The sequence below is a fragment of the Jatropha curcas genome, chromosome 2 (genome assembly GCF_041381405.1).
Source record: "Jatropha curcas cultivar XTBG-Jc1 chromosome 2, XTBG_Jcur_1.0, whole genome shotgun sequence".
NCBI lineage: Eukaryota > Viridiplantae > Streptophyta > Magnoliopsida > Malpighiales > Euphorbiaceae > Jatropha > Jatropha curcas.
The window spans coordinates 31,542,970-31,566,897 of NC_143152.1; the positions used below are offsets into that span (position 1 = coordinate 31,542,970).

A 23,928-nucleotide genomic window follows, 5' to 3' on the forward strand; every position below is an offset into this window, starting at 1 on the left:
ATATTAGGAAAACTGGAGGATGATGCACCTTTGCATCAGAATTTAAAAACTCACAATGGACTGTAAGTCTTCTCTTCTCATATAAATCTTTACCATCTCATATACGATTTGAACCTGAAAACTCCTAATAGAAATTTCCAAGTATTTTCAGTTCAGTTTGTATCACTTTATTTTAGTTATTATAAAATATAGTAGAGAAGAAAATTGTCAAAATACAAAACACAGCATCATTAAGGCCATCGTAATAGAGTATCTTCCTTTATAATTACTGAAACAGGGAAATGAAATTCATCACTGAAAAATAAGCTGAGTACAAATATGTGATCTCATATAATTACATCTCTATGACATAACATACAACAAATCAACATCACTAATGATTCTTCTCCATCACGGGTGGTAGTCTCCTATGTCCTCACTATACTGGATTACAGCCAAATATGTTGATTATACAGTTTCCCCGAAAAACCCGGCAAGAAAATCAGAAAGATGACCTGCAATTAGTCCTCGCAATTGGAAAGCTGTATGCTGTCCCCCCTTCCAAATCGAAAATAATTTTCAAGAGATTCCTGCACCAGATATTCACAATTTTGTGCCAAAATAAAAGGACAATGACAATGAAGGGCACTGCCACATTCATAGCAGGATAGCTTCCTACTCAGTGCCCTGCAATTGGTAACCTTGCCATTAGATGGAGATATCATTACTGCTCTATGGGAACACCTTTTTGGCAGAAATGATCCGAAGTTCAATCTCCATAATGTTATTGCTGGTTTAGATCAGATGCTTCTCGAGTGACTAGATGTGATGTTTCTTGTGCTGCCCGTGTCTTAATCTGATAAACCTGCTTCACTTGCTTCTCATTAGCACTCCTTTGCACTGCTTCTTGTCGAAAGTACATATCAGCGTCTCCTGCTCCCTTACCAATCCAATTAGTGGGTGGTGATGGAAGTGGACCCAAGTTCTGCTCGAACTGGTTGGGCAAATTTGATCCATATCCTGATGTTGGCATGCGCTGCATCACAACTACAGGTGGCCTTCTATTATTTTCTTCTACAGTCAATGCAGATATTCCAGTCCTCAAGTCTCGGTACTGTTCAGGGTATTGTGCTCTCTCCTGATTCCTAAAGTTGTTCCGATTCCCTGTCACACCATTTGACAATGGAGGAAATCTAGTATTACTTATTAGGCCTTGCTGGTTATTGTGATGCCCATAATAAAAGTTCGGGTCATCAATGTAGCCCTTTTCTTGACCAGAATAATGTCCAGCTGGCCTAGTTCTGTTGAACGTATGATTTCCAGGGATATTACGATATGGCACTTGCTCAGAAAATCTAGAAGATGAACCACCTGATCTGATATTAAGCGTGGTCTTTACAAGACGGTGAGCTGCCTCTCCCAATAAAGGACCTGCTATTGCTCCAGGTACTTGCGGCCTGTGAAACAGACACATACTTAAGAAGATACAATAACTAAGCATCCCCATCATTAACTGATTCATTAGACAATCGACTTGCAACACATACAAATTCAACTCAGCTTTAACTAAAGTCAAGTAACAACAAAACTTACTTGATCCAAAGAACTCATAAGCCTATCAAATATTTAACCTTTCATATGATTTTATGTATATATTACAATAAAAACAACTAAGCCTTAACCCAAACTAATTGGAGTCAGCTATATTAATCCACTTGTCTCCATTCTGCTCTGTTCAAAGCTAAATCCGCACTAATGTCAAGAAACGGTAGTTTCTAATATATATATATATATATATATATATATATATATATATATACACACACTATATGCTATTTATAGTCCGCCCTAATTTTTACATATATACTATTTGCACACTCCAGCTAGTTTGGGATTGAGGCTTAGTTCTCAGTTGTTACACTATTTACAATATTTAAAAACTAAAATGTGATATTACCACCTTATTCTTACCTATATCAAAAGAAAGTTCAATTAGAACTTACTTCACTCACTTTATTTAATTTCTAATTCTAAACTAGTAAGAAGTTTTACTCAAGTTCTTCTTAAAAATTATCAAGTCAATCTCAAATACCTTGCACATTCAGTTGAATCAAGGTCAAATTTGAAAAACACGGCTTTGATAAAGTTTGAGTTAGGTTTTGAGTCAAGTTCAGTTCAGATAATGAACTACACAACATAATTCCAGTCAATCACCTTCCACCCACCCGTCCACGCATCCAATGAGGGATTTTAGCTGATTTTGTTCTAAAATACCCAGGCAGTGAATGCTCATGTAAAATCTATCATTTCAAATTATGGCAATACATTTTTTACCTGTCTCGACCTTGGTAGCGCCGACCACTATTATCTTCATGCCATAATGTGGGGAATGGCTTAACATCTAAAGGTTTCAAGATCTGCAATATTAACAACTCATCAGAGACCAAAAACAAACATTTGTCAAATGAATCACCAAATGATGTTGATGCTAACAATGCCCGTTATGGAAGTACTGTATGCATCCTTACAATTTCATATGGTACTTGCTCCCATATGCAGGGAGCAACAACAGCTTCAGTAACTTGGGGCATGACAAATGCCTCCAGTTTAATGCCGAACTATTATGTTATAAACATGCAATTAAGGTTCAATGAAAGGATAGTTTTAACATGAAACACTATTTTTATCATCTTTTAGGGATGCACATAAGGATTGTCTCCAGTTTAATGTTCCAACAATTCTGGCATTAAAAGACAATTTCTGGCTAAGCACTACAAATTCAGTTGAAAGAACTATCTTATCCTTGACTTCTCCTGCCCCTAAATAAAACATTTCACGCACCTTTTCAGGCATGACCACGCCACTGGGAAGTTCAGGGATGTGTATATGATCTTTAGGAGCAAGATATGTGATGTTTCTGCAAAGAAACATTGGTCAGCATGACAAAAAAGTTTCATTAGCTTCACAAAACATGGTGAAGGGGAACTTACAAAACTTGGTTATGCACTATGTCTGGCAGCCCATTGACAGGGGAAGGGACCACACTTCTCCAGACATTCCTCTCGTCTAACCAAAGATATCCATTCATCCCAGAACTGCAACATGTCGGCAACTGATGAGATTACTAGAAGTAAAAATTTACTATCAAAGTGATCTCTAAATGTATTAACTCAAAGACTAGTTATTATGGGCATCCCCTAACCTGGCATTTGTGTCTATTTCCCAACAAAATCTTTCAAAAGGGCGTAACAAAATGTTAGCCTGATAGTATGCTGTGATTTTTGCCGCCAGAGGATGAGCAAGATGGACATATAGCAAATCATGCATCTTGCTATTTCGGACTCTCTCTTCTTCCTGCAACTTAGAAGACTGAAATTTAGCAATATCTTTGAGCCAGGAGTATTCACTACAATTTCTTTTCAACTCAAACATCCAAGTTCATTTGTTACATCCAAGAATCTATATCAATAAAACCTGTGCTACCCATAGGTTTTGTCCACCAATTTAAATGGAGCATTTAAATTTTTCTCTAACACCAAAACTTGGCCCCTTGGACATCATTGCAGATTTTTGCTAATCTTCTTTTTCAAAAACTTAGCTTTTTTGAATATATCAAGTAAAAGTCTCTGCTTAAAGGCAAGAAAGATAAAGTACGTGAAGCTTCAAAAAATATTGCCGGGCAAATAAGGAGGCATAAATTAAACCAATGAATAATACTTTAGAATAACAAAATTCAGACCGTTAAAGAGCTTTCTAGTTTCTTGGTCTGGGAAAGTAATTTCCGCTCATCAATGAATGGCAATTTGGCAACACCCTGGCTTCCAAGAAACAAATACAATACAACTTTTGTCAGTTGAGAGAAGATAAAAAATAACATATTCATAACAATGCATAGTAGATAAGAATAAACCTGCCAAGAAAAGCGTTTGCCATTCATGTCAATCTCAAAATCTGGCCACATAAAGAGACCAAGTCATCTCACAAACATAATGAAGATTTCTATAACGTTATTGTTGATATCATCAATCAACTTTACCTGAGGGGAAAAATTTATATATTGGTGATGATGGATCAGTCATCAATTTCCTGTATTCTTCCGGCAAAGCATTAGAACTGTAACATGCCAAACAATGCCAGTCAGTACAAAAGGGGGAAAAAAGCAGAATATTCTGTTTTGTTTCAGGAAAAAAATAGCAATAATAATTCAAGCGGAAAAAGAAGACCTGGCAGCTGGTAGGGTTCCCATTAGCTGATCAAAGGGTTTAAACGGCTCTCCCGGAAAGAAAGTTATTTCCAGGTCAGTAAGGCCCTTGAGATCAGAGGCAAATGGAGCATAATGGTACGGATAAAACCTGAAACAAAAATATGATGTTAACTGACCAAGAACAATGCCACATGAGCTAACAAAGTGGCTGAAATTTAATTTGGGCACCTCATGCAATGGGCACATAAATGCAAATCCACAAGTTGAGTAGGTCACATAAAGAAAGGACAATGTTTCTCAAAGAAAAATGTAGATTTAAACCTTCTCTTTTGTTTATGATGCTCCAAAAACCAACCATATGGATTGAGAGAATTTACACATGCATATATGCATGTCTTCGTGCATGTACTTACCTAGACTTAGTGAGATTATTTTAACAGCACGTGAAATAGCAGGAAAAAAAGAAGTATGAAGTCTCAACTAAAACTGACCATCGCCAAGAGCGAACACCCTGGTAGTAATAGTGGCAGACCCAACACAAACCCTCCACGTAGTTCAAAATCTGCACCAAACAGTTAATGTTGTTTCTCATATTGCACCAGTGCTTAATTGGCCATAGCAAAAACCAATTAAAGTAGAGAAGAACTAGAAGTCAACATTATTCACATAACTAAACATTTGGCATTCCACAAACCAACAATCACACAGCTCTCTGCCCAAAATTTTTTGTTTTTCTACCAATTAGTCAATTACCTATCTCGTTAACGAGACATTCATATATGTGGTCACATCCACCAAAAACACAATTGTGTTTGGATTCGCTAAGATGTAAGATCCATAAGAATCAATTGGAACAGCAAAGCATAACCAGAAATGAATAGAAACTGATTATGCAATACTTGATCCTGAAAGTATTGTCCGTCAAATAAGGTGTAGAATCAGAATTTCTAATCTATTTGAATTCAAAAAACATAAATGACAATCATGTAATAAATTTTCAACTGCCATGATTACGGGAGGCAATAACAGGAACAGATAGAAGTGAAACAGACTTTCTTTAGGCCCAAAAACCAGCTAGTGGTTTTATACTGATACCGGAACTGTAATCTCACTTTATTCAGTTTACTACTATTATTAATTTTGAAAAATCCAAAAAAGGATTCATACTTCAAAAGCTAACATGCAGAGGAACGAACAATTTAGCACATTCCAAATGAAGTGTAGAGTTAAAAATTGTTGAATAGTAGTATATGAAAACAAAATGTTTCAAAAAGAAATGCAAAGATAAGATTGTGAACATGTAGAAGGAACGCTGGTAGATAATACAGTAACATTAACGACACCCTGAGGGCAGCTTGAGGGAAAGTTCTCCAAGCTTTTTCTTCCGTTAAGTTGGCTCCCCATCATATGCCAACATAAAATGCATCTTTGCCACCACCAGGTAGTTTACAATTAGTCAGTTTTTCAAGATGGTCTACATGTATACATGATTATTCCAGATAATAACATTATTCACACAAACATCAGCCGCATGTAATGAAGTGCAATTTTTCTTCTTTTTTGTTGGGGGGTCCAGGGAAGGCAGAGATTTGTCAAATCAACTGGATAGGGACAATTACTCAAGTCCAACAGAAGCAGCAGATAACTACCAAAGGCAATCATTTCATGTCAGAGAAGAGATGTAACTTACAACATCTTCTCTAACTCTATCAATTTCATCTGGCTTTGATAACTCAAATTTCTCAGCATAATATCTTTCTTTGTAACCAGGTTCCCCTAATTTAACCTGAAACAAGAAATTTGAAACAAATTCAAAATAATATAAATGCAAGACAGCTACATGACACCTAACTGAAAAAAGATTGGCCTTCAGATGGGCTGACCTAGTCCTTAGCTGGCCCACCTGATTTAGGATCACTTAATCTCATGAAACATATATCAAAACGCTAATTAATACAAAACACTCAAAATTAATGAATCAAACTACATTAACACATTCAGAAACATCACTTGGATGGATGGTGAAGAATAAACAGAATAGCATATTCACCATCAAGATAACATCATTAACAAAGTTGAATATAAATAAAATGCAAGTCTATTGCAGGAAATGCTAGAAACTGCTGTAAACAAAGGAGTAAAAGCTTTCAAAGCAATTGATGGGCTTAAGAAGAAAACCAGCATTTCCAAGTTATTTGAAGACAGCAAATCTAGGGGACTTGAATGAGATTCTGTCAACCACCCAGTTAATTTATAACTGTGCAAAGTGGAATTACAACGATATACATTGGCCTCACTCATTTTCAAAACAATAGTTGAAGAGGCTCTTAAGAACTGCAAGAGTTTGAAAATGCTACTTACTACTGAGTATTTCTAATGAAGGAACTCCTGCTATGGAAGGAGCTATTCATTTGGATCACTTGAAATAGTTATCTACCAAAATATTAAACAGTCTTCATCACATTAAACAAGGGACTCCATATTTATTCAGATTTAACAGTTAGAACATTAACAATAAGAATTATATTATGAGAAACAAATATGCTTGGGTTGTGACTTGTATAAACGAAAAGAAATGGAAAAACAGCAAGCAATAGATTTGATCAAGCTTCCTGTTTGATCTAGAACCCTGAATAATTACATCTGCTTAAAAATCAGAATTAATAGTTCATTCCATTTCAATCCTCTGTTATTTAATGCAAAATTTATCATTTTCACAGACCTTATCTGCAACTGGTGCTGGTATCTCTTCAGAGGACTCCTTTCTTGCTTTGATTTTCATCTCCTCATAATTTTCCAATGCCTGAAAATAAACAGTCAGCACAAATATAGTAAACAAAGATTTATTTAGAATGAGGAGAGAAAAGAGCCAGAAAGGAATAAAATACATATATAACAAATAAGAAAACAGAGTTCAAATTTTGATTGAAGTATGAAAATTTAACAAAGTGTCTTCTTTTTTTTGGCCAAGTACATAAGAGTTTCTTAAAAGTAAATGAAATCAAAACATATTAAAAGGAACTCACCTGCTGTATACGAGTCCTTTTCTGAAAGATTTGTTCTTCATAAATCGCAACTGACTGGATAAAATGTTCTACCTTATCTAGATTAACCTGTGCATATAGACTAATTGACATTATCTTATTGATTTAAACAGATTAATAGTCCCAACCTAAAACCATATGCTCAAAGTTATAGCACCGAAAGTATCAACCACAGAATTGGAGCAGCATAACAGCATCAGAAATCAGAAATCTCAACTGTCTTACAATTAAGAAGGCAGAAATATTTCTTAGTACAAGTTTTCATGAGTACCAATGAAACGGACAAGCCACTATGTATTAGAAAGCTTAGCACCAAAGTAGAAGAGCCCTCAATAAACGCTATTTTCAGCTCACCTTTAGAAAACTGAGGGATTGTTGTCAAGGCCACATAAAATAAAAGTTGCAGACTGAACCAAGTCAAGCTCCAACTGGTTCAGTAGTATGTAGGAAAAATGATACTCATCATTGTCATATGCAGGCATTTATGCAAATCAAAAAAGGAATGAATTTCAAGCAGCTGCACTAACAGTGTAGCATGAACATCTTCAGTAATTCATTTTGTGTGAGTCTGATCTTGTAAAATGATGAGGGGAAAAAAAACTATGAAAATGCCATTAAAAAATCATACCTATTTTTAACAATTTTCAAAAGGGGGGAACCACAGATTGCTTATCAACAAAAATGCATATGAAGCATATACAAGTTTCATAGATAACATTCTAAAAGATATAAATAAATTACCTCACCCGCATCAGTAAGATAACCACCCATCGCAGAGAACTCTTTTCTGTATACATGCATCAACAAATTTATAGCACCCTGAAGCAAAGAACTCCATAATAAGCATTTTAAATATAAAATAAAAGGAACAGTTTGCAGAAGGAACAAATTCCATAACAATCATATGTAAAACAATACTATAGTATCATAAAATAAAATAAAGTTTCAATTGCAGCTTTGAAGCCAAAATTCATTGAAATTCATAGAGTAACAACTCTTAACTGCTAACACACCTCCCTGATTTCCAACGTTGGCATGTGGGGAAGAAAGTCATTGCCAACAAAGAAACACATAAACACAAAGTCATCCACTATCCGTTCAAAGTTTATCTCAAATGGAGGACTTGGAATTGCCAACTCATATTGCAAATACTCTCGCAACACCCAGATGTTAAGGAACTGTCAAAAAAGTGAATCAATTTCATCATACTAGGAGAAGTAAAAGGTCGGAAAAACATTTGAAATTAGGTATCTCTTTACCAACCTGATATTTCTTCTTGTGAATTGGGCTATCATCCACTACATTCCAATCCAAAGCATTATCTCCTTGCTTAGCATGACACTCAGCTGCAAGATGGCCAGTTTGACCACAGCTAAAACACTTCTCTTGTTGCCCAGGAAACGTGACCATCTGTGCAGTGAAGAAAACAAATATTTTAATGTCAACCATGCAGAATAAGTAAGGTAGAACCATGAATTATATTTGTTTATAGAGACATGAGCACTGACCTCTCTCAATATTGAAAAATGAATTTCATGTGTTGCTAAAGACAGCATAATCAAATCTGCATCCTGATGATTATAAAGAAAATGTTTTAATTAAGAACAATTTTAAACAACACCAAAAAAAAGCACGAACAATAAAAATCAAAAATAATTATTTAATAAAAAAAACTCACCAGACCATATAGACAATGCCGTGTGTTTGGATTGAAACCGGGAATATTACGTTGTAATCTTATATATGTCATGATTTTGTGCTCTCCCTCACCAGGAACATTCGCATCAGAAAGAATAACCTTCAAATAATCACCCAATGCAGCCCCGTAAATAAATTTAGAGACAGAAAGTATCCTGAAAGCCAGACGTGTATGAAAAAAATACAGAAGGGATTACTCCACAGGCAAGGAATGATCCGATCTTAGAAGGGACTAATTGAGGGAAAGGGTAACACAATCAAACCTTCGTATACCGCCAGCCTGGGTTGTGGTTTAATCTCATCTGAATATAATATTGAAGTGCAGCTGATAGCACTGCCATAAATTGAGTGCCAGGAGTGATGACATTAGAGTCAGATGTTTCAGGTTTTTCTTTAGCAGATAAGAGCTTCCCCTCCGCCTCAAATTCTTTTCTCAATCTTTCTTCCTCAGCTTCCTATGACATCAGAAATGAGAGGCAGTACAGTAAGTTCCAACTTCAAAATTAGCCGCTTAAACTACCATGAGAGAGATCTTACTGCTTCAGCAGCATCTTTTGCCGCTCTAAAGCGTCGAGACCGTTGCTGATTCATTTTAGCTCTAGGTGCAACCCCATCTACAAAAATCAAAGGTCATTTTCCGTCCAATGCAATGAAAATAAAAATGAAACAAATTCATAATGAAATTTACCAATTGCTAAGTATAGAAGCTTCCTCGGGCGAACCAATGAGAAAATATGGTCAATATAATCAAATATTGATTTGAAGACAACATCATAAGTTGGAGGCGCAGGCTGTAAGAATAGAGAGCAACATATCATCATCTTTGTCATTTGTGACAACATTGTAAAGATTTAGTTCAATTTAAAAAATGCATCTCTCAATTTATTTAACATCCTATGAGGAGCAGAAAGATAAAAAAAGAGTTCTGGCAAATGCATTCCATCATTATACCATCTTCTTGCCACACATAAATGACAAGCAACACCAAGTAAACTGCAAATCCAATTGAATTTATAATAACTAAACGCACATACTAATTAAACCTCCTCTAATTTCCAAAAAAAACAAGTAAACTACAAATTAAATTCAGAAATCCCACTTAAACAGATATAATCAACGTAAGAATAGAACTGTAAACAAAGCTTTAATCTCCAAACTTACCTTCCCTTCTGGATGGAAACAAGGATGAATTATACCATTCATATCCAAATACAAGTTATCGAACTCAACGCCGTTAGGGTTAGGTCTTGAGACATCAATAGGGATAGAGACGCCATTGGCATCTTCTTTAGGTTCTTCTTCAACTACATCGACAATGGCTAGTGGATACCGGTCTGCGAGCCACCTGTAAAACGCCGGCACGCCCATGACTGGTCCTGGTTTGGTCTGGTATAGTCTGGTTCGATGGGGAACGATCTCGTCAAGTCAAGGAGATGGGAGAGGAAGCGAGCGAGACAGAATTCGAGATCTGCGTTAGGCGGCGTTGGCACGTGGAAAAATTATATGGACGAGAATGCCCTTTCGGTTGGTGAAACCGTGAAGGAACGGGTTGAAAAATGTATTAGTGCTCTATCTGAATTTATCGTAATAATTAATTAATTATTCCTTTTTATATATATTTTTTCTTATGAAGAGAATTATTTCGTTATATTAAAATCAATTGCATCACTATTTTTTTAAAATAACTTAATTTGTTATTTTCATAAATTGTATGATATCTTTATGTACTTAAAAATTGATAAAATGCATAATCTTGTTTAAATATATTTTTCTTATTTACTAAAATATCAAAATCAGATCATCTCCATTTATATTTGTTAATTAAAAGTTAAAAATATAAGTACTTGTATTTCTTTTAATAAAAAAAAAAAAGTGTTTATCATCAGTTTTATTAGAAGAAGTTAAACTCTTTCAAATATAATTTGAAAGCACAAATCATACATAAAGTTTGATTTTTCTAACATGACAATCTATTTAAATTTTTTACTCTTACTTATGAAGGAGAAATTAGAAAATAAGGTTCAGAAAAAATTAAATTTTTTTAAATTTTGAAAGGCCAGCTATAATTATTTATAATTTGTGCAGTTAATATAATTTCTCTATAATTATTTTTTTAATTATGGGGAGCGAAGGCTCCCAATCTACCAATGGATTAAAATTAGTGATTTGATTTATGAGTATATATTCTCGTGCCTAATTTTATTTTTAAATTTATAAATTTTTGGTTTTAAAATCAATTAAATCAATAACAATAACTATAATACTTATAATTACCATAAGGTTAATGAAATTTCTTATTTGATTTCATTTAGAAAAATAAAAATTTAAAATCAAAAATACCTAAAACTTAAAACTAAAGCTAATAATATTGATAAATATTTAAAGAACCAAACCGAACAGCTGAATTATATCGATTTTTCGATTTGAACTCCTAATTATGGATGTCAAAGAGCCCATGTTGGCCCATCCACTTGCGCCATTCTCCAATATTTGACTCTCCCACACACCGAGGGTCACATTTGACCCGGAAACCAGTAGAACAATCCAACACGAACAAAAAGCATAGAAAAATGTGGAAACAATAATTACCATTTTTTTTTTTTTTAATATCGAAAAAGGAGAATTTCAATTCTAATATAGTATCGGTTTGTAATCTTAAACGTGTAATTACTAAATTACTATTAATTTTTTAAATTTGATAATATTTATAATTTCATCCTCTTATTTTTAGTAAATATATTAACGTATTAAATTATTTAGTCATTTTATCTATAAAGTTTCATTTTAGAATTAATTTTTTATACTATTTAACTATTTAATATTTCATGTTTAATATAAAATTACTAATTAGTTTCCTATATTTACCTTTCAAAAAAAAAAAAAGTTTCCAATATTTACTATTGAATTAAATTTTAGTACCTTATTTAATGGTTAAATAAAACAAAACAATTAAATAATTAAGTGAGGTGGACGGAGAAAGAAATGATAAACCTTCCTCAGCATCATCACAATATAATATAAAATGAAATCCCCAAGACATATTTATTTGGATTTCCACTATTATCTCTCTTTCTTGCCTGAAGCAGCCCTCGTTGTTTATTCTTCGTAGATAAAGGTTTGTTCTTGTCAATGTTTTGCAAGTATTGTTATCTTCCTCATTCTTTTGCATTTTTCCAGAATTTCTCAGTTGGTTGACTCTTTTTTTTCCCATTTTCTCATTGGGTTAATTATTTTTTTTGGAAATTTTTGTTAATTAATCAGTTCGTGGTGTTAATGGGATAGTTTAAAAATCTTAAGTAATCAGTCTATTTTTCCCCCCTTTTTTTGTTTTGTCTTTCTCGGGTTATTGCACCATTTTGCTGACTATCGAGTTCTTTTTTGGCTATTTTTGAAAATCGAGTTACTCAATTGAAAAATTGAGTTTCTGGAAATCATTTCCAAATTTAATCAACTGGGTTTTGTTTAATACTTTCAGTGCTTGCAATATCTGCTTATGTCTCATTAGATTTTTTATTCACCATTGGAACTTTGCTTTTGTTGATCGCTCGGTGTTTTTAATGCTTGTGCAGTGATCTGATTTTAAAAATGGCTATGGAGAAGGGTGCGATTGCCAAAGATGTTACTGAAGTAAGTTATCTTTACTGCCACTTTCATTTCTTTTCTTTCTGGGTTGTGATAAGAAATCTAAGCTAGAGCTTATGCGTCCATTTACGTTGACTTGAATAGCTCATTGGTAAAACGCCATTAGTGTATCTGAACCATGTTGTGGATGGCTGTGTTGCTCGTATCGCTGCCAAGCTGGAGATGATGGAACCTTGCTCAAGTGTTAAAGATAGGTATTTGTTACATTGCCCTTGTTCTTGATTGGAAATTTCAGAATTTATTGCTTTCCTATTGAATTTCATAACTTTTTAACAGTACTTGGTTAGATTGGTTAAATTATTGTTCTCCATAAATCTGAAAATTAATCTCAGATGGAAATTTGTGCTGTTTGTTGGATTTATATGATTTTAATCATCTTCATTGTTGGATTTGGATTAAAAAAAAGGGACCTTTCTTTGAAACATTGCTATTAATGGGGTTTTGTCTTTGATTCATCTCTTGTTTGTAGGATTGGATACAGTATGATTGCAGATGCTGAGGAGAAAGGCCTCATCAAGCCGGGTGAGGTTAGTAATTTAATTTTCCATATCTAAGATAATCTAGACTGCACGCCTGTGGAAATAATAGTTGCTAAGCCTTTTAATTCCAGCATCACTGGTCAACATCAGTCATCAGTTGAACTCATAAAAAGTGCATATTCTTTCTCTGTTTATCACAAACAATGTTTTTGTTGATTCTGAAGAAATAAGATGGAAGAGGAAACTTAGATATTTACACGCTTTTCTCTCTTAACACTGAAGAGTGTCCTCATCGAGCCCACAAGTGGCAATACTGGTATAGGGCTGGCATTCATGGCAGCTGCTAAGGGCTACAAGCTCATAATTACGATGCCTGCTTCAATGAGTCTAGAAAGAAGAATGGTTCTCCGTGCTTTTGGAGCTGAGCTGGTTCTGACTGATCCAGCCAGGGGCATGAAAGGAGCTGTTCAGAAGGCAGAAGAGATATTAGCAAAGACACCAAATGCTTATATCCTACAGCAATTTGAGAATCCTGCCAACCCAAAGGTGTCATTTTGTTAACATTTTGTGTATTATTGGCTTGCTGATTGTAGAGGACAACAATCAGATTCTTGTTTTCTTGACAGATTCACTATGAGACCACCGGACCAGAGATCTGGAAAGGCTCAGGTGGGAAAGTTGATGCTCTTGTTTCCGGGATTGGGACTGGGGGTACAGTTACAGGTGCAGGGAGATATCTCAAGGAGCAAAACCCTGATATAAAGGTTGGCTTCTTTGTATTTTTTTACTGTGAAAGTTCTAATATTGGAATGGTTGTAAATCTTGCTGTTGTTCTTTTTGTATGCAGATCTATGGTATAGAACCAGTTGAAAGTGCTGTGTTGTCTGGAGGGAAACCAGGTGAGTCTATAATTTTTTTGACAAAGATAATGTAGAAAGTAATTGTTTGGAAGCATATAACTCTCCTCAATGTAGTTGAGGACTGAGAAGGTAGAGTGTTTGGATATTTTATTAAAAGATGGATGAACTGACCAGACTGTTGAAATCAAACACCATTTTTTTTTTACTCAGTGAGTGAAACAGGCAACACTAAATATTAGAACAATAGAATTTCTACAATGTCCTATATGACATCTGAACTTTAGGAACTTGTTAATGAAATTTCTAAACTGTTTATTTCTGTTTTCCTTTGGGATTAGTGTTCAAACTGTGCGTAACATTTGTCATATACAGATTAGCCATTTGTGAAATTCTTCTCTGGTTGAACTAAAAGGTTATTCACATATATTGTTTATTTGCTAACTTGATCAAATCATGTTAATGTAAGGCCCACATAAGATCCAAGGAATTGGTGCTGGCTTTATTCCTGGAGTTTTGGACGTCAGTCTACTTGATGAAGTTGTTCAAGTAAGTCTCGATCCTTTTAATTGGGATTTTATTTCTGTCATTATGTGGTTTTCGGAGGTGGTTTGTTTAGATGACAATTTTGCCATCTTTCATTCTATTTATGCATGGGAGTATGTAATGAGAAAACATGATACTGGACATGTAAACAAAAGAGACCTTGAATTTTCTAGTGTTGTGCATGTATTATCCCAATTCTTTTTTGGTGATACTTATGCACTTCCAGACAACCTGCGCTTAGAAATTGTAAAGAAGTGAAAGGCTGTGATTCTTCACATCTTTTCGAACCATGTATTTTGTATTTTTTGTAAAAGCAAATAGAATATTTTGGTTGTAATCATGCATTTAGTCCACACTCCATTCATTTGCAAGAGCTACTAGCTAATATTTTTATTCAGATGCAACAATCTACTGAGCATTTGCATGACTTGGCAGGTATCGAGTGAAGAAGCAATTGAAACTGCTAAACTTCTTGCCTTGAAAGAAGGTTTGCTGGTAAGATTGTGGTTAATTAATTACTATATGTTCTGACGGTGATTCATTATCTGTGTAGCACTCTCTTCTTTAGTTATCCTCAGTCTCAACATATTGGAGCATGCAACTGGCCTGAGATCTTTTTGATGGGACGTTGTGTGTTACAGGTAGGGATATCTTCTGGTGCTGCTGCAGCCGCCGCAATTAGGATTGCAAAGAGGCCCGAAAATGCTGGAAAACTCATTGTTGTAAGTTTGATTTTATTATTTATTTTGGCGTAGATATATCATCATATAACAGGCTAAAATTTAAGTGGTATCCCTATAAAACTTATGATGCACAAGAAAAATATTTTGTTCAAAAATATTACTCTAGTTTGGCTATAGTTACGTTAGCATCTTTCTGGTTTTTTTTATTTAATGAACATGCAATCCTAATCTTAAACATTCTTGAACAATTAAAAACTGAAACTGAAAGTAAAAAAGTCAAGTACGTGTGATTTTCAAAGCAGCAACCTTCTGTTGTCGATGTAACATGTGGCTGCATCTTATGTCCCTTGTAAATGTTAAAACAGGTGGTCTTCCCCAGCTTCGGAGAGCGCTATTTATCCTCCGTGCTTTTCGAATCTGTGAAGCGTGAAGCAGAGAGTATGGTTTTTGAGCCTTGAGGTAGACAAACCATGGGGTACAATTAACAATTCCAACTGGGGTTTCAATGATTTTACTTCTTCACGGTTTCCTGATCGCATGTGATGCAAATAACGCGGGGGATATTTGTGTTCTTTGTATTTTTTGGAAAGAAAGCTTGTAAGGTGACTAAATAACTGTTTATGTTGTGTCTTGTGAGAGCAATAAATTTTCAAGGGTTGTTTCAGAGAAACAAGGGGCTATCCTTAAACTAACACCTTCAGCTTCACGTCTTGCTGTCTTAGCATTAAATTTTATACAATCAGACAGAGAAGAAGTTAGTACTGATTTTTGTTTGGATTCTAGTTCCTTTTCTACGGGCTTAAATGTGACAATCTCATTGCTATCGACGGCAAGACTTCTAATCTAAAAATTAACGTTAGCCTCCCTCATGATACTTTAAACTTGTTTATAAATATCCACACAAGAAATAAAATAATTATAATCCCGAATAATTTCATCCTACCAATTGATATTTTAAGGTACTGATTGATGTTTTTATTTTAATATATTTAAATAAAAATGATTGTACATAACGATGAAAAGTACAAAATAACGCAATTTAAACTATATTGGGTAGGGGCCGCGCGAACGCAGGCCCCCACTGCCACAAATTATGACGTAGGCTCTCCCAACTTGGGGAGACCTTAGGCCAGCACCCCTCCAAAGTGCAATGGAGGTCACTGACCTAGGCCATGGGCCTTGTTGATCACCCATTGACCCCGTCCAGGTAAGTATGTTTTGCAGTTTCATATGCTTCTCTTTTATAGTCTCGTGTCCGTTATATCTTTGCCCTCTATTCGATGTGGGACAAAAAGACTTCTTTCACTTATTAGCGAACCAAGCTCCTTGGTCTATTTCGCAGCTGCTGCTGATTTAGCTTCATCTATTATAATTCATAACTTATCCTAATAAACTGCTACAATGGTATAACCCCAAATATGTTTTTGTAGGTGAAATTTTCCATTTAATAACACTGTAATTTCATAAAAACGCTACTTTGAACTTATTATTAGTAATTTCAAGTGGAAAAATTAGTATTGTATGAATTGAAACAATGTAAATTTATTTTTATTTCTACATAATCTTTCTTAACAACGTCATCTATTAATTAATTTTAAGAAATATTAACAGCTTCGCATTTTAGAAAATATATCATAATATTTTTAATCAGAGCTATTATTTCATAAACTACCATAGTACAAAAAAAAAAAAGTAACTTTTTATAAAATATTTGAATTATGCAATGTCGAGAATCGAAACTATTATTTTGTAATTGGACAACTACCATAGTACAAAACTATTATTCTTGCAAATTATTATTAGAAGAATTACAAAATATTAAGAACCGGAATTGTTATTTTTTGTAATCTGCTAAAGTGAGTTAGCGTCGCTACAAAAAAATCTTAGGAAATTTGGTATATACTGTTTGAAGAGTATAATATTCTGCCACTTGTCACCGTCTCAAAAGCAGAGGCAGATCAGAGGTCAACTCACTACCGTAGAGTGTAGACCAAAGAAATGATATTGTCGATAATTTGTAATATTACATCACGAAACTGCGAAGACCTCTCTGGTAAGGATTGTTGCAGAGTCTGTTCTTGTTTTGATTTTGTTTAATCACTGTTTACACTGCTGGGAAAACAACATTTCTCGATCCTTACTCTTTTTTGAGGTGGATGTCGGTGTTTCTTTTCAAGATTCTGCATTTTATAGTTTAATAATCCATGTTGGATACTTCAGAATTTTATGGATAAAGAAAAACTTACTATCGGGATGATGATATTTGTTAAGTTCAAAATATTTTCTACCTTGTTGATAAATTTTTAAAATTATGGTTCATGAAGGTTTAACTGATTGTTATTTATTGTGGGTGTTAGTGGATTGTTAAATTATTTGGTCCTTCTCTGGTTTTTGTTGTGAACTTTGTGCTCTTCTTGTAGGCTGATTGAATTCTTCTGTTTTTCAAGAATTTCTATTACCTTTAAATATCTTTACACCATTTGTCTCAGATTTATCTCATTTAGCTAAATTTAGTAGTATCTTATCCATGAATAGAGACATATTCTTTTAAAAAATTTGTACTTTTTTTTCACAAATTTATTTTTCTGCAGAATCTCTAGAAAAGAATGGAGGACAAGTGTGCAATCAAGAAAGATATTACTGAATTTTTTTTTTTTAATCCTCTTCATAATTGCCTCTAATTTTTTTATTAATAACTATGGTCTTGACTAACGACAATCCTGCTTCTTGCTTATAGTGAGTATCTTCCTCTCTGTTGGCCTTCTGCAGTTAATAGACAATACACCTATGGTATATGTCAACAATATCTTGGAAGGTTGTGGAACTCGAATTGCTGCCAAACTTGAAAGTATCGAACCTTCCTTCAGTATTAAAGATAGGTATATAACTTCAAAATTTGTATGTTGTTTCTTGTTCTTTTTGTGAATTTGCTAATTTTCATTTATGACATATAGGATAGCCAATAGTATGATTAAAGATGCAGAAGAGAAGGGCTTGATCACACCAGGGAAGGTTGGTAACACAAGTTCCAAATTAGTTCCTTGTACTGTTTATCAATCATTCTTCATCCGATGAACAAGATTATAAGAAAGTGAATAATCCAAAGCATTTTGGTCATGGCAAGGTAATAGCTAATTTATAGCTTCTACTTTGTGCCTTTTCTAATGAAAATTGAAATTGCTATTTTTTTCTGGTTCTGCTGGTCTAAACTTGTCTGAAGACTGTCCTTACTGAGGTTACCAGTGGTAACACTGGAATTTCATTTGCATCCATTGCTGCAGGAAACGGGTATAAAGTTATTGCTATCATGCCAGCTTCAAAGAGTCTTGAGAGAAGGGTTGTGATGAGAGCTCTTGGAGCTGAGTTATACCTCACAGATCCAAACAAGGGCTTCAACGAGGTTCTTAGGAAGCCTGAGGAAATACTGAAAAATACACCTAATGGTTACATGCTTGATCAATTTGTAAATCCGACCAATCCTAAGGTATTATTTCGTCAATATTTGTAATGCTTGTTTTGTAGTCAAAAGGGATTATATTTAGGGTTTGTTGTCATTTGTAGATTCAATGAAACCACTGGACCAGAGATTTGGAAAAACTCGGGAGGTAAAGTTGATGCCTCGGTTATGGGAATAGGGACTGGTGGCAGAGTAACTGGTGCTGGGAAATTCCTTAAGGAGAAAAACCCAGAGATTAAGATGCTCTTTGTCCTTTACTTGCCATGCATAAACAACCTGTTGTTCTCTATTTCCAATTATTATATGTTTTTCTCTTATTGAAGTTTGGGTTTATGGTGTAGAACCGGCAGAAAGTGGAGTCTTAAATGGAGGAAAACCGGGTAAGTACTGAATCACAGTTTGCTTGCATTCTTTTTTCTTTCTTGACATTGTTCAGAACCACAGAGTGGTAGCCTCTTCCTGGTATATACAACCATAAGACACCATTTTTTTTTTTTTTTTTGGTTACCAAGTCAGTCAAAATATAGAGAGCATTGTGCCATTACAGATCTTGTAGGCTTTCATGTCTTCAGTTATTAGCTTATGACACGTTAATAAAGAGCAAGGGCATTAGATATTATCTCTGAAATGGATAAATTATTTTCTGTGCATGTCAAAGGTAAAAATCTGATTGATGGACTAGGTGCTGGTGTTATACCTGATGTTTTGGATGTTGGCATGCTTGATGAAGTTGTTCCGCTAAATTCAAAACCATCTCACCATTGGCATTTTAATTGACTGAAATGATTTGCCTGTGCTTCCATACTTTTCATTTCTTTGTAATGTGAAAGGGTCAACTAACTTATGGTTTTGTTTTAGAATATTTTACTCAGACTTTTATGGTGTTGCTGTTACAATTTAGGTTCCAGGTGAAGAAGCTATTGAACCAGCGAAGCTGCGTGCTTCAAGAGAAGGTTGCTGGTATGCTTAGTATTACTAGATTGATGCGAATTTCAGCATCTTCCATTTGAGATGAAAAAATGTTAGACATCTTTTTCCCCATGCAGGTTGGAATATCATCTGGTGCTGTAACTGCCGCTGCTATAAAGTTGGCCAAAAGACCAGAAAATGCAGGCAAACTTATTGTAGCAAGTGCACTTACCTTAAATTGGTTCTTTCACTTCTAATGCAGTACATTCTGCTAATGGGCAGGCCGAGCATGGGAGTCTGCCCTCAGACTCATCCAAGGAGGACACTTAATTTAATTAGAAGCTTAAGCTAGAGGATACACCAATATGCTAATGATTCTAATAACATTTTGTATCTTGCTTGCTCTGCAGGTAGTTTTTGCCAGTGCCAGGGAGCGATATCTGTCCTCTAAGTTGTTTGAGTCCCTTAGGCATGAGGCACAAAATATGACCTTTGATTGATATCTTTTGACTCCTGGAAATAATCAAGCATGAACATCTGAAGAGGAGCTGGACTGTGCCTGGAACTAGTTGCTTGTTTAGTAGCAGAAGCCCGAAATTGGCTCTATTTGTAGCTGAAACATTGTGATTTTGTATATAAGCATGGAATTATTGATTCTAATAAGGATTTTTGTATATGTTTTAACTCTGTTGTTCTTGCAAATAGTAACAACAGACAAAAAATGAAAATAAAAATAGAAATCCCAGATTTTGAATGAACAAATTCAAATTTGAAAAATATTTTTTGTAATTAACCGCTTGTGTAGCCGTAACTCACATAACTTAAAATGTTATGGCTAACTGAACAAATCTGAAGACTTGCTTTAGAGGAAAGACACTTTTGAAGATAGATAACAAAAAATGGAGAAAATGAAATTATTTTATTTTTATATGTTTAGAGAGTAATCACCACCATGACTAGTATCCCAAATTCAAGAGAGCTGAAGTCAAAGAACATCCACAGCCAACAAAAAATTATTGAGTTACTAGAAAAATATAAAACGATGACCTAAACAATTGTCTTTTTCTTATTAATTGTTACTATCGAATGAATTAATGGATAGACGCAGACCTCCTATATAAAACAACACCTGTTGAAATGAAGGGATGGATTAATTTGAGGTACAGGAGATAGTTAATATTATCTCATCAGGTTTGTGGTTCATAATCTCTGTCTCTCTCTCTCCTCTCTCTCTCTATATGTATATATATCTGTCTGTCTGTCTGCTTTGTAGGCAGAGATTTCTCTGATACATAAATTCTTGCTGCCCTTTTTTAAGTATCTACACAGTTGGACTGCCGCTACTGCTATTTCTGCAATGATAACTGTACTAATACTGTATATTTTTGCCTTTTTTTCATTCTTGATAATGAATTTTTTACTGGGTTTTTGACGTTCTGGGAAACTGATTAATATTTATTTTTTATTTTATTATTATTACTTCTTATGCTATTGCCCTGTTCTGCTATTTTTGCCAACAAATACATTAGATTATATTTAATCTGCTTTGATGACTCCATGCATGAATCGGAGATTTGTAATCTATGCCATAGGAAACCCAGAAAGCTCGTTTTATTATTTTTTTGCATAGAATTGCACTCTTTCTCTCTCTCTCTCTCTCTCTCTCTCTCCTCCCAATGCTTACCTACTTGCAGAGTATCTAGAAAGATATGGAGGAGTATTGTGGTATCAAGAAAGACATCACCCAGGTATACTTTCCTTCTTATTTTCATGGTTCCTGTTGTTATCTTAAATAATGTACCTCTGCTTATAACTTGTGAGTCATCTTCTTCTTCCTTTTCATTGGGACTTGATGGAGTTAATCGGTAACACTCCTATGGTATATCTCAATAAGATCGTGGATGGTTGTGTGGCTACCATTGCTGCCAAGCTTGAAATGATGGAACCCACTTCTAGTGTTAAAGACAGGTACAGTACTTTTTCCATCTGTTCATATATTTTTCTTATTGAAATTACCAATAATTAAACCTTTGTTTTGGAATTAATATGTTGGATTTTCTTTTTTGTTTGCCGCAGAATTGCGTACAGCATGATCAAAGATGCAGAAGATAAGGGATTGATTACTCCAAGGAAGGTTAGTCATATAGACATTCTCCATATCATCAGTTATTTTTCATTCAATAAAAAAAAGTTCGATTAAGTGCAGGAAAGATGTTAAGCCTAACAATTTTACATTTTCCATGATCTTTTTCACAAAAACTGGCCAAAGACCATCCTCATTGAACCTACCAGTGGTAACACAGGCATTGGATTGGCTGCGATTGCTGCAGTGAAGGGTTACAAAATTATACTCATAATGCCTGCTTCATATAGTCTTGAAAGAAGAATCGTGTTGCGTGCTCTTGGAGCTGAGGTTTGCCTTACTGATCCAACCAAGGGCTTTGCTGGAGTAGTCGAGAAGTGTGAGGAGATACTAAGTAAGACACCTAATGGGTATATGCTTAGGCAATTTGATAATCCTGCGAATCCACAGGTATTGATCATTTTTGTCAGTCAAGTCTAATATATTAGAGTGTGGATTCATGGTTAAAAAAAAAAATAATATATGGATCAGTTCTTGTTGTTTTTGTGTAGATTCATTATGAAACCACTGGACCAGAAATATGGAGAGACTCAAGAGGGAAAGTTGATGCCCTGGTTGCAGGGATTGGAACCGGTGGAACCGTGACTGGAGCTGGGAAATTCCTCAAGGAGAAAAACACAGAGATCAAGGTTTGTATTTTTGGGGGGCAGGAAGAAGAGAGAAAGACATAATTATAGCCATTTATGTTAATTATGTGCTTCCTTTTGTTTATGCATAGGTGTATGGTGTAGAACCGGCTGAAAGTGCAGTCTTAAATGGAGGAAATCCTGGTGAGTTATTTAGCTTTTTCAAGCTCTGTCTCTATTTTCTTTCTCAGTTCAGTAGCATTGTTGAATATTATTATGCAGACTTAATGATTTTCTCATGTTCTCTGAAGTGTTTTTCATCTAATTTCTCTTAAGATGGGTAATATTTCCATTAATGCATTTTTCTCTCTTGAAAAATTGCACAAAGGTCCACATCTGATCCAGGGTATTGGTGCTGGTATAATCCCTAGTGTTTTGGATGTTGACTTGCTAGATGAAGTTCTTCAAGTAAGTCTAAAACCATTTTCATATGCATTAATTGATTATCTTTGACTTGACAAGTAATTACTATTTGCTTGCATTGTGACTCTGTTAGAATTTCGAACTGAAAAGTGCACACGCCAAACATACAGCACTGGTAAAAATTGTAGCGGAGATATCATTATTTTCAATTCTTTTGCTGGTCTTATTGATTTTTAGGTATCAAGTGAAGAAGCTATTGAAACTGCTAAGCTTCTTGCGTTGAAAGAAGGTTTACTGGTATGAGAAGGTCACTCTAGTATTATTGTTATTAGGTAGTTTCAAGGCCTCCATTAGAAGCCCCCTAAAACCTCTTTTTTTTCCTTTCACAGGTTGGTATATCTTCTGGAGCTGCAGCAGCAGCTGCAATTAAGTTGGCAAAGCGGCCTGAAAGCACTGGGAAACTCTTTGTTGTAAGTTTCACTGCATAATTTGGACCATCTCAGCAATTTCCAATACATGCATAAAATGCTAAAACCTGCTGGCTCAATGCCTAATATCATTATCACTCCATTAAATTATGTGCTTTTTCTTTTTGCTTGCCATCCAGGTGATATTACCTAGTTTGGGGGAGCGTTACCTATCTACAAAGCTTTTCGATTCAGTTAGGCATGAAGTGGAAAACTTGACTTTTGTTTGAGATATTACTTATTTGCTTCAATTGGGAAATAATTCACAAAGTTTCAATTTTTTCTTTTTGTTCTTCATGTTCCATTTCCTAAAGATTGTAACTCATGTACTACTCCCATGTACTTCAATATCAGGTTTTTTTTTTTTTTTTTTTTTTTATTTTTTTATGTAAAGGCTTAACTGAAACTGTTACATAGGCAGCAGAGCAAACTGTCTTTTTCTCCAAGCTCTGAACTAAACAGATTGCTATTTGACTTCCCTGGAAGCGATGAAGCAGAAAACTGAATAATAAAAAGAAATTTGCCTTGCTAAATTTTAGTTCAACGGGCGAGGGAACGGTAAGGTTCAGTTTTGGATTAATATTTTATACTCTCGTTTTTTTTTTTTTTTTTTTTTTTTTTTTTTTTTTTTTTTTTAATATATATACATATCAGGAACTGTGATAGGATTGGTTAAAACCAAAATCAGCATCCAGAAACATGGGTTAAACTATATTTGCTTTCTTTATGTTAACAGGATCCTAATCTTTCTTTTTTTTTTTTTTTTTCTTCTCAAATGGAAATGATTCATGGTTTGTACTACTCAGGGATAAAAATAAATGAAAAGAGAAA

The 23,928-nt window shown here is 34.5% G+C and overlaps 3 protein-coding genes, 1 long non-coding RNA gene and 1 other non-coding gene across 35 annotated transcripts; 3 read left to right on the forward strand and 2 right to left on the reverse strand.

Moving 5' to 3' along the window:
• Window positions 1-230: 230 nt before the first annotated feature.
• On the reverse strand, window positions 231-10,453 carry XRN4 (exoribonuclease 4). Its single transcript, XM_012233819.4, has 22 exons — window positions 10,087-10,453; window positions 9,614-9,716; window positions 9,463-9,539; window positions 9,189-9,380; window positions 8,906-9,025; window positions 8,736-8,798; window positions 8,491-8,637; window positions 8,241-8,405; window positions 7,969-8,046; window positions 7,210-7,296; window positions 6,906-6,986; window positions 5,874-5,969; window positions 4,675-4,745; window positions 4,203-4,331; window positions 4,016-4,092; window positions 3,890-3,930; window positions 3,719-3,793; window positions 3,182-3,333; window positions 2,970-3,074; window positions 2,821-2,896; window positions 2,314-2,396; window positions 231-1,436 (listed from the first exon to the last, which is right to left on the reverse strand). The coding sequence occupies exons 1-22, from the start codon at window positions 10,291-10,293 to the stop codon at window positions 764-766; spliced, it is 2,898 nt and encodes a 965-aa protein (XP_012089209.1). The 5' UTR covers window positions 10,294-10,453; the 3' UTR covers window positions 231-763.
• Window positions 10,454-11,888: 1,435 nt separating this feature from the next.
• On the forward strand, window positions 11,889-15,897 carry LOC105647650 (cysteine synthase). Its single transcript, XM_012233818.4, has 11 exons — window positions 11,889-12,040; window positions 12,495-12,552; window positions 12,652-12,761; window positions 13,037-13,094; window positions 13,329-13,592; window positions 13,673-13,810; window positions 13,894-13,945; window positions 14,373-14,452; window positions 14,885-14,944; window positions 15,091-15,171; window positions 15,498-15,897. The coding sequence occupies exons 2-11, from the start codon at window positions 12,511-12,513 to the stop codon at window positions 15,588-15,590; spliced, it is 978 nt and encodes a 325-aa protein (XP_012089208.1). The 5' UTR covers window positions 11,889-12,040; window positions 12,495-12,510; the 3' UTR covers window positions 15,591-15,897.
• A 288-nt stretch (window positions 15,898-16,185) lies between these two features.
• On the reverse strand, window positions 16,186-16,347 carry LOC119370970 (U1 spliceosomal RNA). Its single transcript, XR_005178527.1, has one exon. It is a non-coding gene; the product is annotated as a U1 spliceosomal RNA (small nuclear RNA).
• A 668-nt stretch (window positions 16,348-17,015) lies between these two features.
• Window positions 17,016-20,182, forward strand: LOC105647649 (putative inactive cysteine synthase 2). Of its 27 annotated transcripts, none has more exons than XR_016319611.1 (8): window positions 17,016-17,185; window positions 17,724-18,011; window positions 18,087-18,256; window positions 18,376-18,616; window positions 18,931-18,969; window positions 19,498-19,542; window positions 19,636-19,702; window positions 19,909-20,182. It is a non-coding gene; the product is annotated as a putative inactive cysteine synthase 2 (long non-coding RNA). The 27 variants fall into 27 exon arrangements; XR_016319613.1 differs by adding an exon at window positions 18,694-18,737 and having other exon boundaries at window positions 17,048-17,185; window positions 19,491-19,549; window positions 19,636-20,182; XR_016319615.1 differs by adding an exon at window positions 18,694-18,737 and having other exon boundaries at window positions 17,048-17,185; window positions 19,498-19,549; window positions 19,636-20,182.
• Window positions 20,183-20,495: 313 nt separating this feature from the next.
• On the forward strand, window positions 20,496-23,630 carry LOC105647648 (cysteine synthase). Of its 5 annotated transcripts, none has more exons than XM_012233816.4 (11): window positions 20,496-20,864; window positions 21,193-21,246; window positions 21,357-21,466; window positions 21,575-21,632; window positions 21,768-22,031; window positions 22,133-22,270; window positions 22,360-22,411; window positions 22,596-22,675; window positions 22,868-22,927; window positions 23,020-23,100; window positions 23,238-23,630. In XM_012233816.4, exons 2-11 carry the CDS (start codon window positions 21,208-21,210, stop codon window positions 23,325-23,327), a joined length of 972 nt encoding a protein of 323 aa, XP_012089206.1. In that variant the 5' UTR covers window positions 20,496-20,864; window positions 21,193-21,207; the 3' UTR covers window positions 23,328-23,630. The 5 variants fall into 5 exon arrangements, with proteins under 5 accessions (XP_012089206.1, XP_037496127.1, XP_012089207.1 ...); XM_037640199.2 differs by having other exon boundaries at window positions 21,393-21,466; XM_012233817.4 differs by having other exon boundaries at window positions 20,496-20,689.
• The last annotated feature ends 298 nt before the right edge of the window (window positions 23,631-23,928 follow it).

What these genes read in the sequence shown, in the direction of transcription:
- XRN4 (XM_012233819.4), bottom strand. Translation starts at nt 10,293, where the DNA reads ATGGGCGTGCCGGCGTTTTACAGGTGGCTCGCAGACCGGTATCCACTA. An exon ending in AAAGGACTCGTATACAGCAG is followed by an intron (nt 6,987 to 7,209) that starts GTGAGTTCCTTT and finishes GTTTATTTTCAG; the next exon opens with GCATTGGAAAATTATGAGGA. An exon ending in AACTAGAAAGCTCTTTAACG is followed by an intron (nt 3,334 to 3,718) that starts GTCTGAATTTTG and finishes TCTAAGTTGCAG; the next exon opens with GAAGAAGAGAGAGTCCGAAA.
- LOC105647648 (XM_012233816.4), top strand. Translation starts at nt 21,208, where the DNA reads ATGGAGGAGTATTGTGGTATCAAGAAAGACATCACCCAG. An exon ending in ACTTCTAGTGTTAAAGACAG is followed by an intron (nt 21,467 to 21,574) that starts GTACAGTACTTT and finishes TGTTTGCCGCAG; the next exon opens with AATTGCGTACAGCATGATCA. An exon ending in AGAAAAACACAGAGATCAAG is followed by an intron (nt 22,271 to 22,359) that starts GTTTGTATTTTT and finishes GTTTATGCATAG; the next exon opens with GTGTATGGTGTAGAACCGGC.
- LOC105647650 (XM_012233818.4), top strand. Translation starts at nt 12,511, where the DNA reads ATGGCTATGGAGAAGGGTGCGATTGCCAAAGATGTTACTGAA. An exon ending in TTGCCAAAGATGTTACTGAA is followed by an intron (nt 12,553 to 12,651) that starts GTAAGTTATCTT and finishes TGACTTGAATAG; the next exon opens with CTCATTGGTAAAACGCCATT. An exon ending in AGCAAAACCCTGATATAAAG is followed by an intron (nt 13,811 to 13,893) that starts GTTGGCTTCTTT and finishes TTTTGTATGCAG; the next exon opens with ATCTATGGTATAGAACCAGT.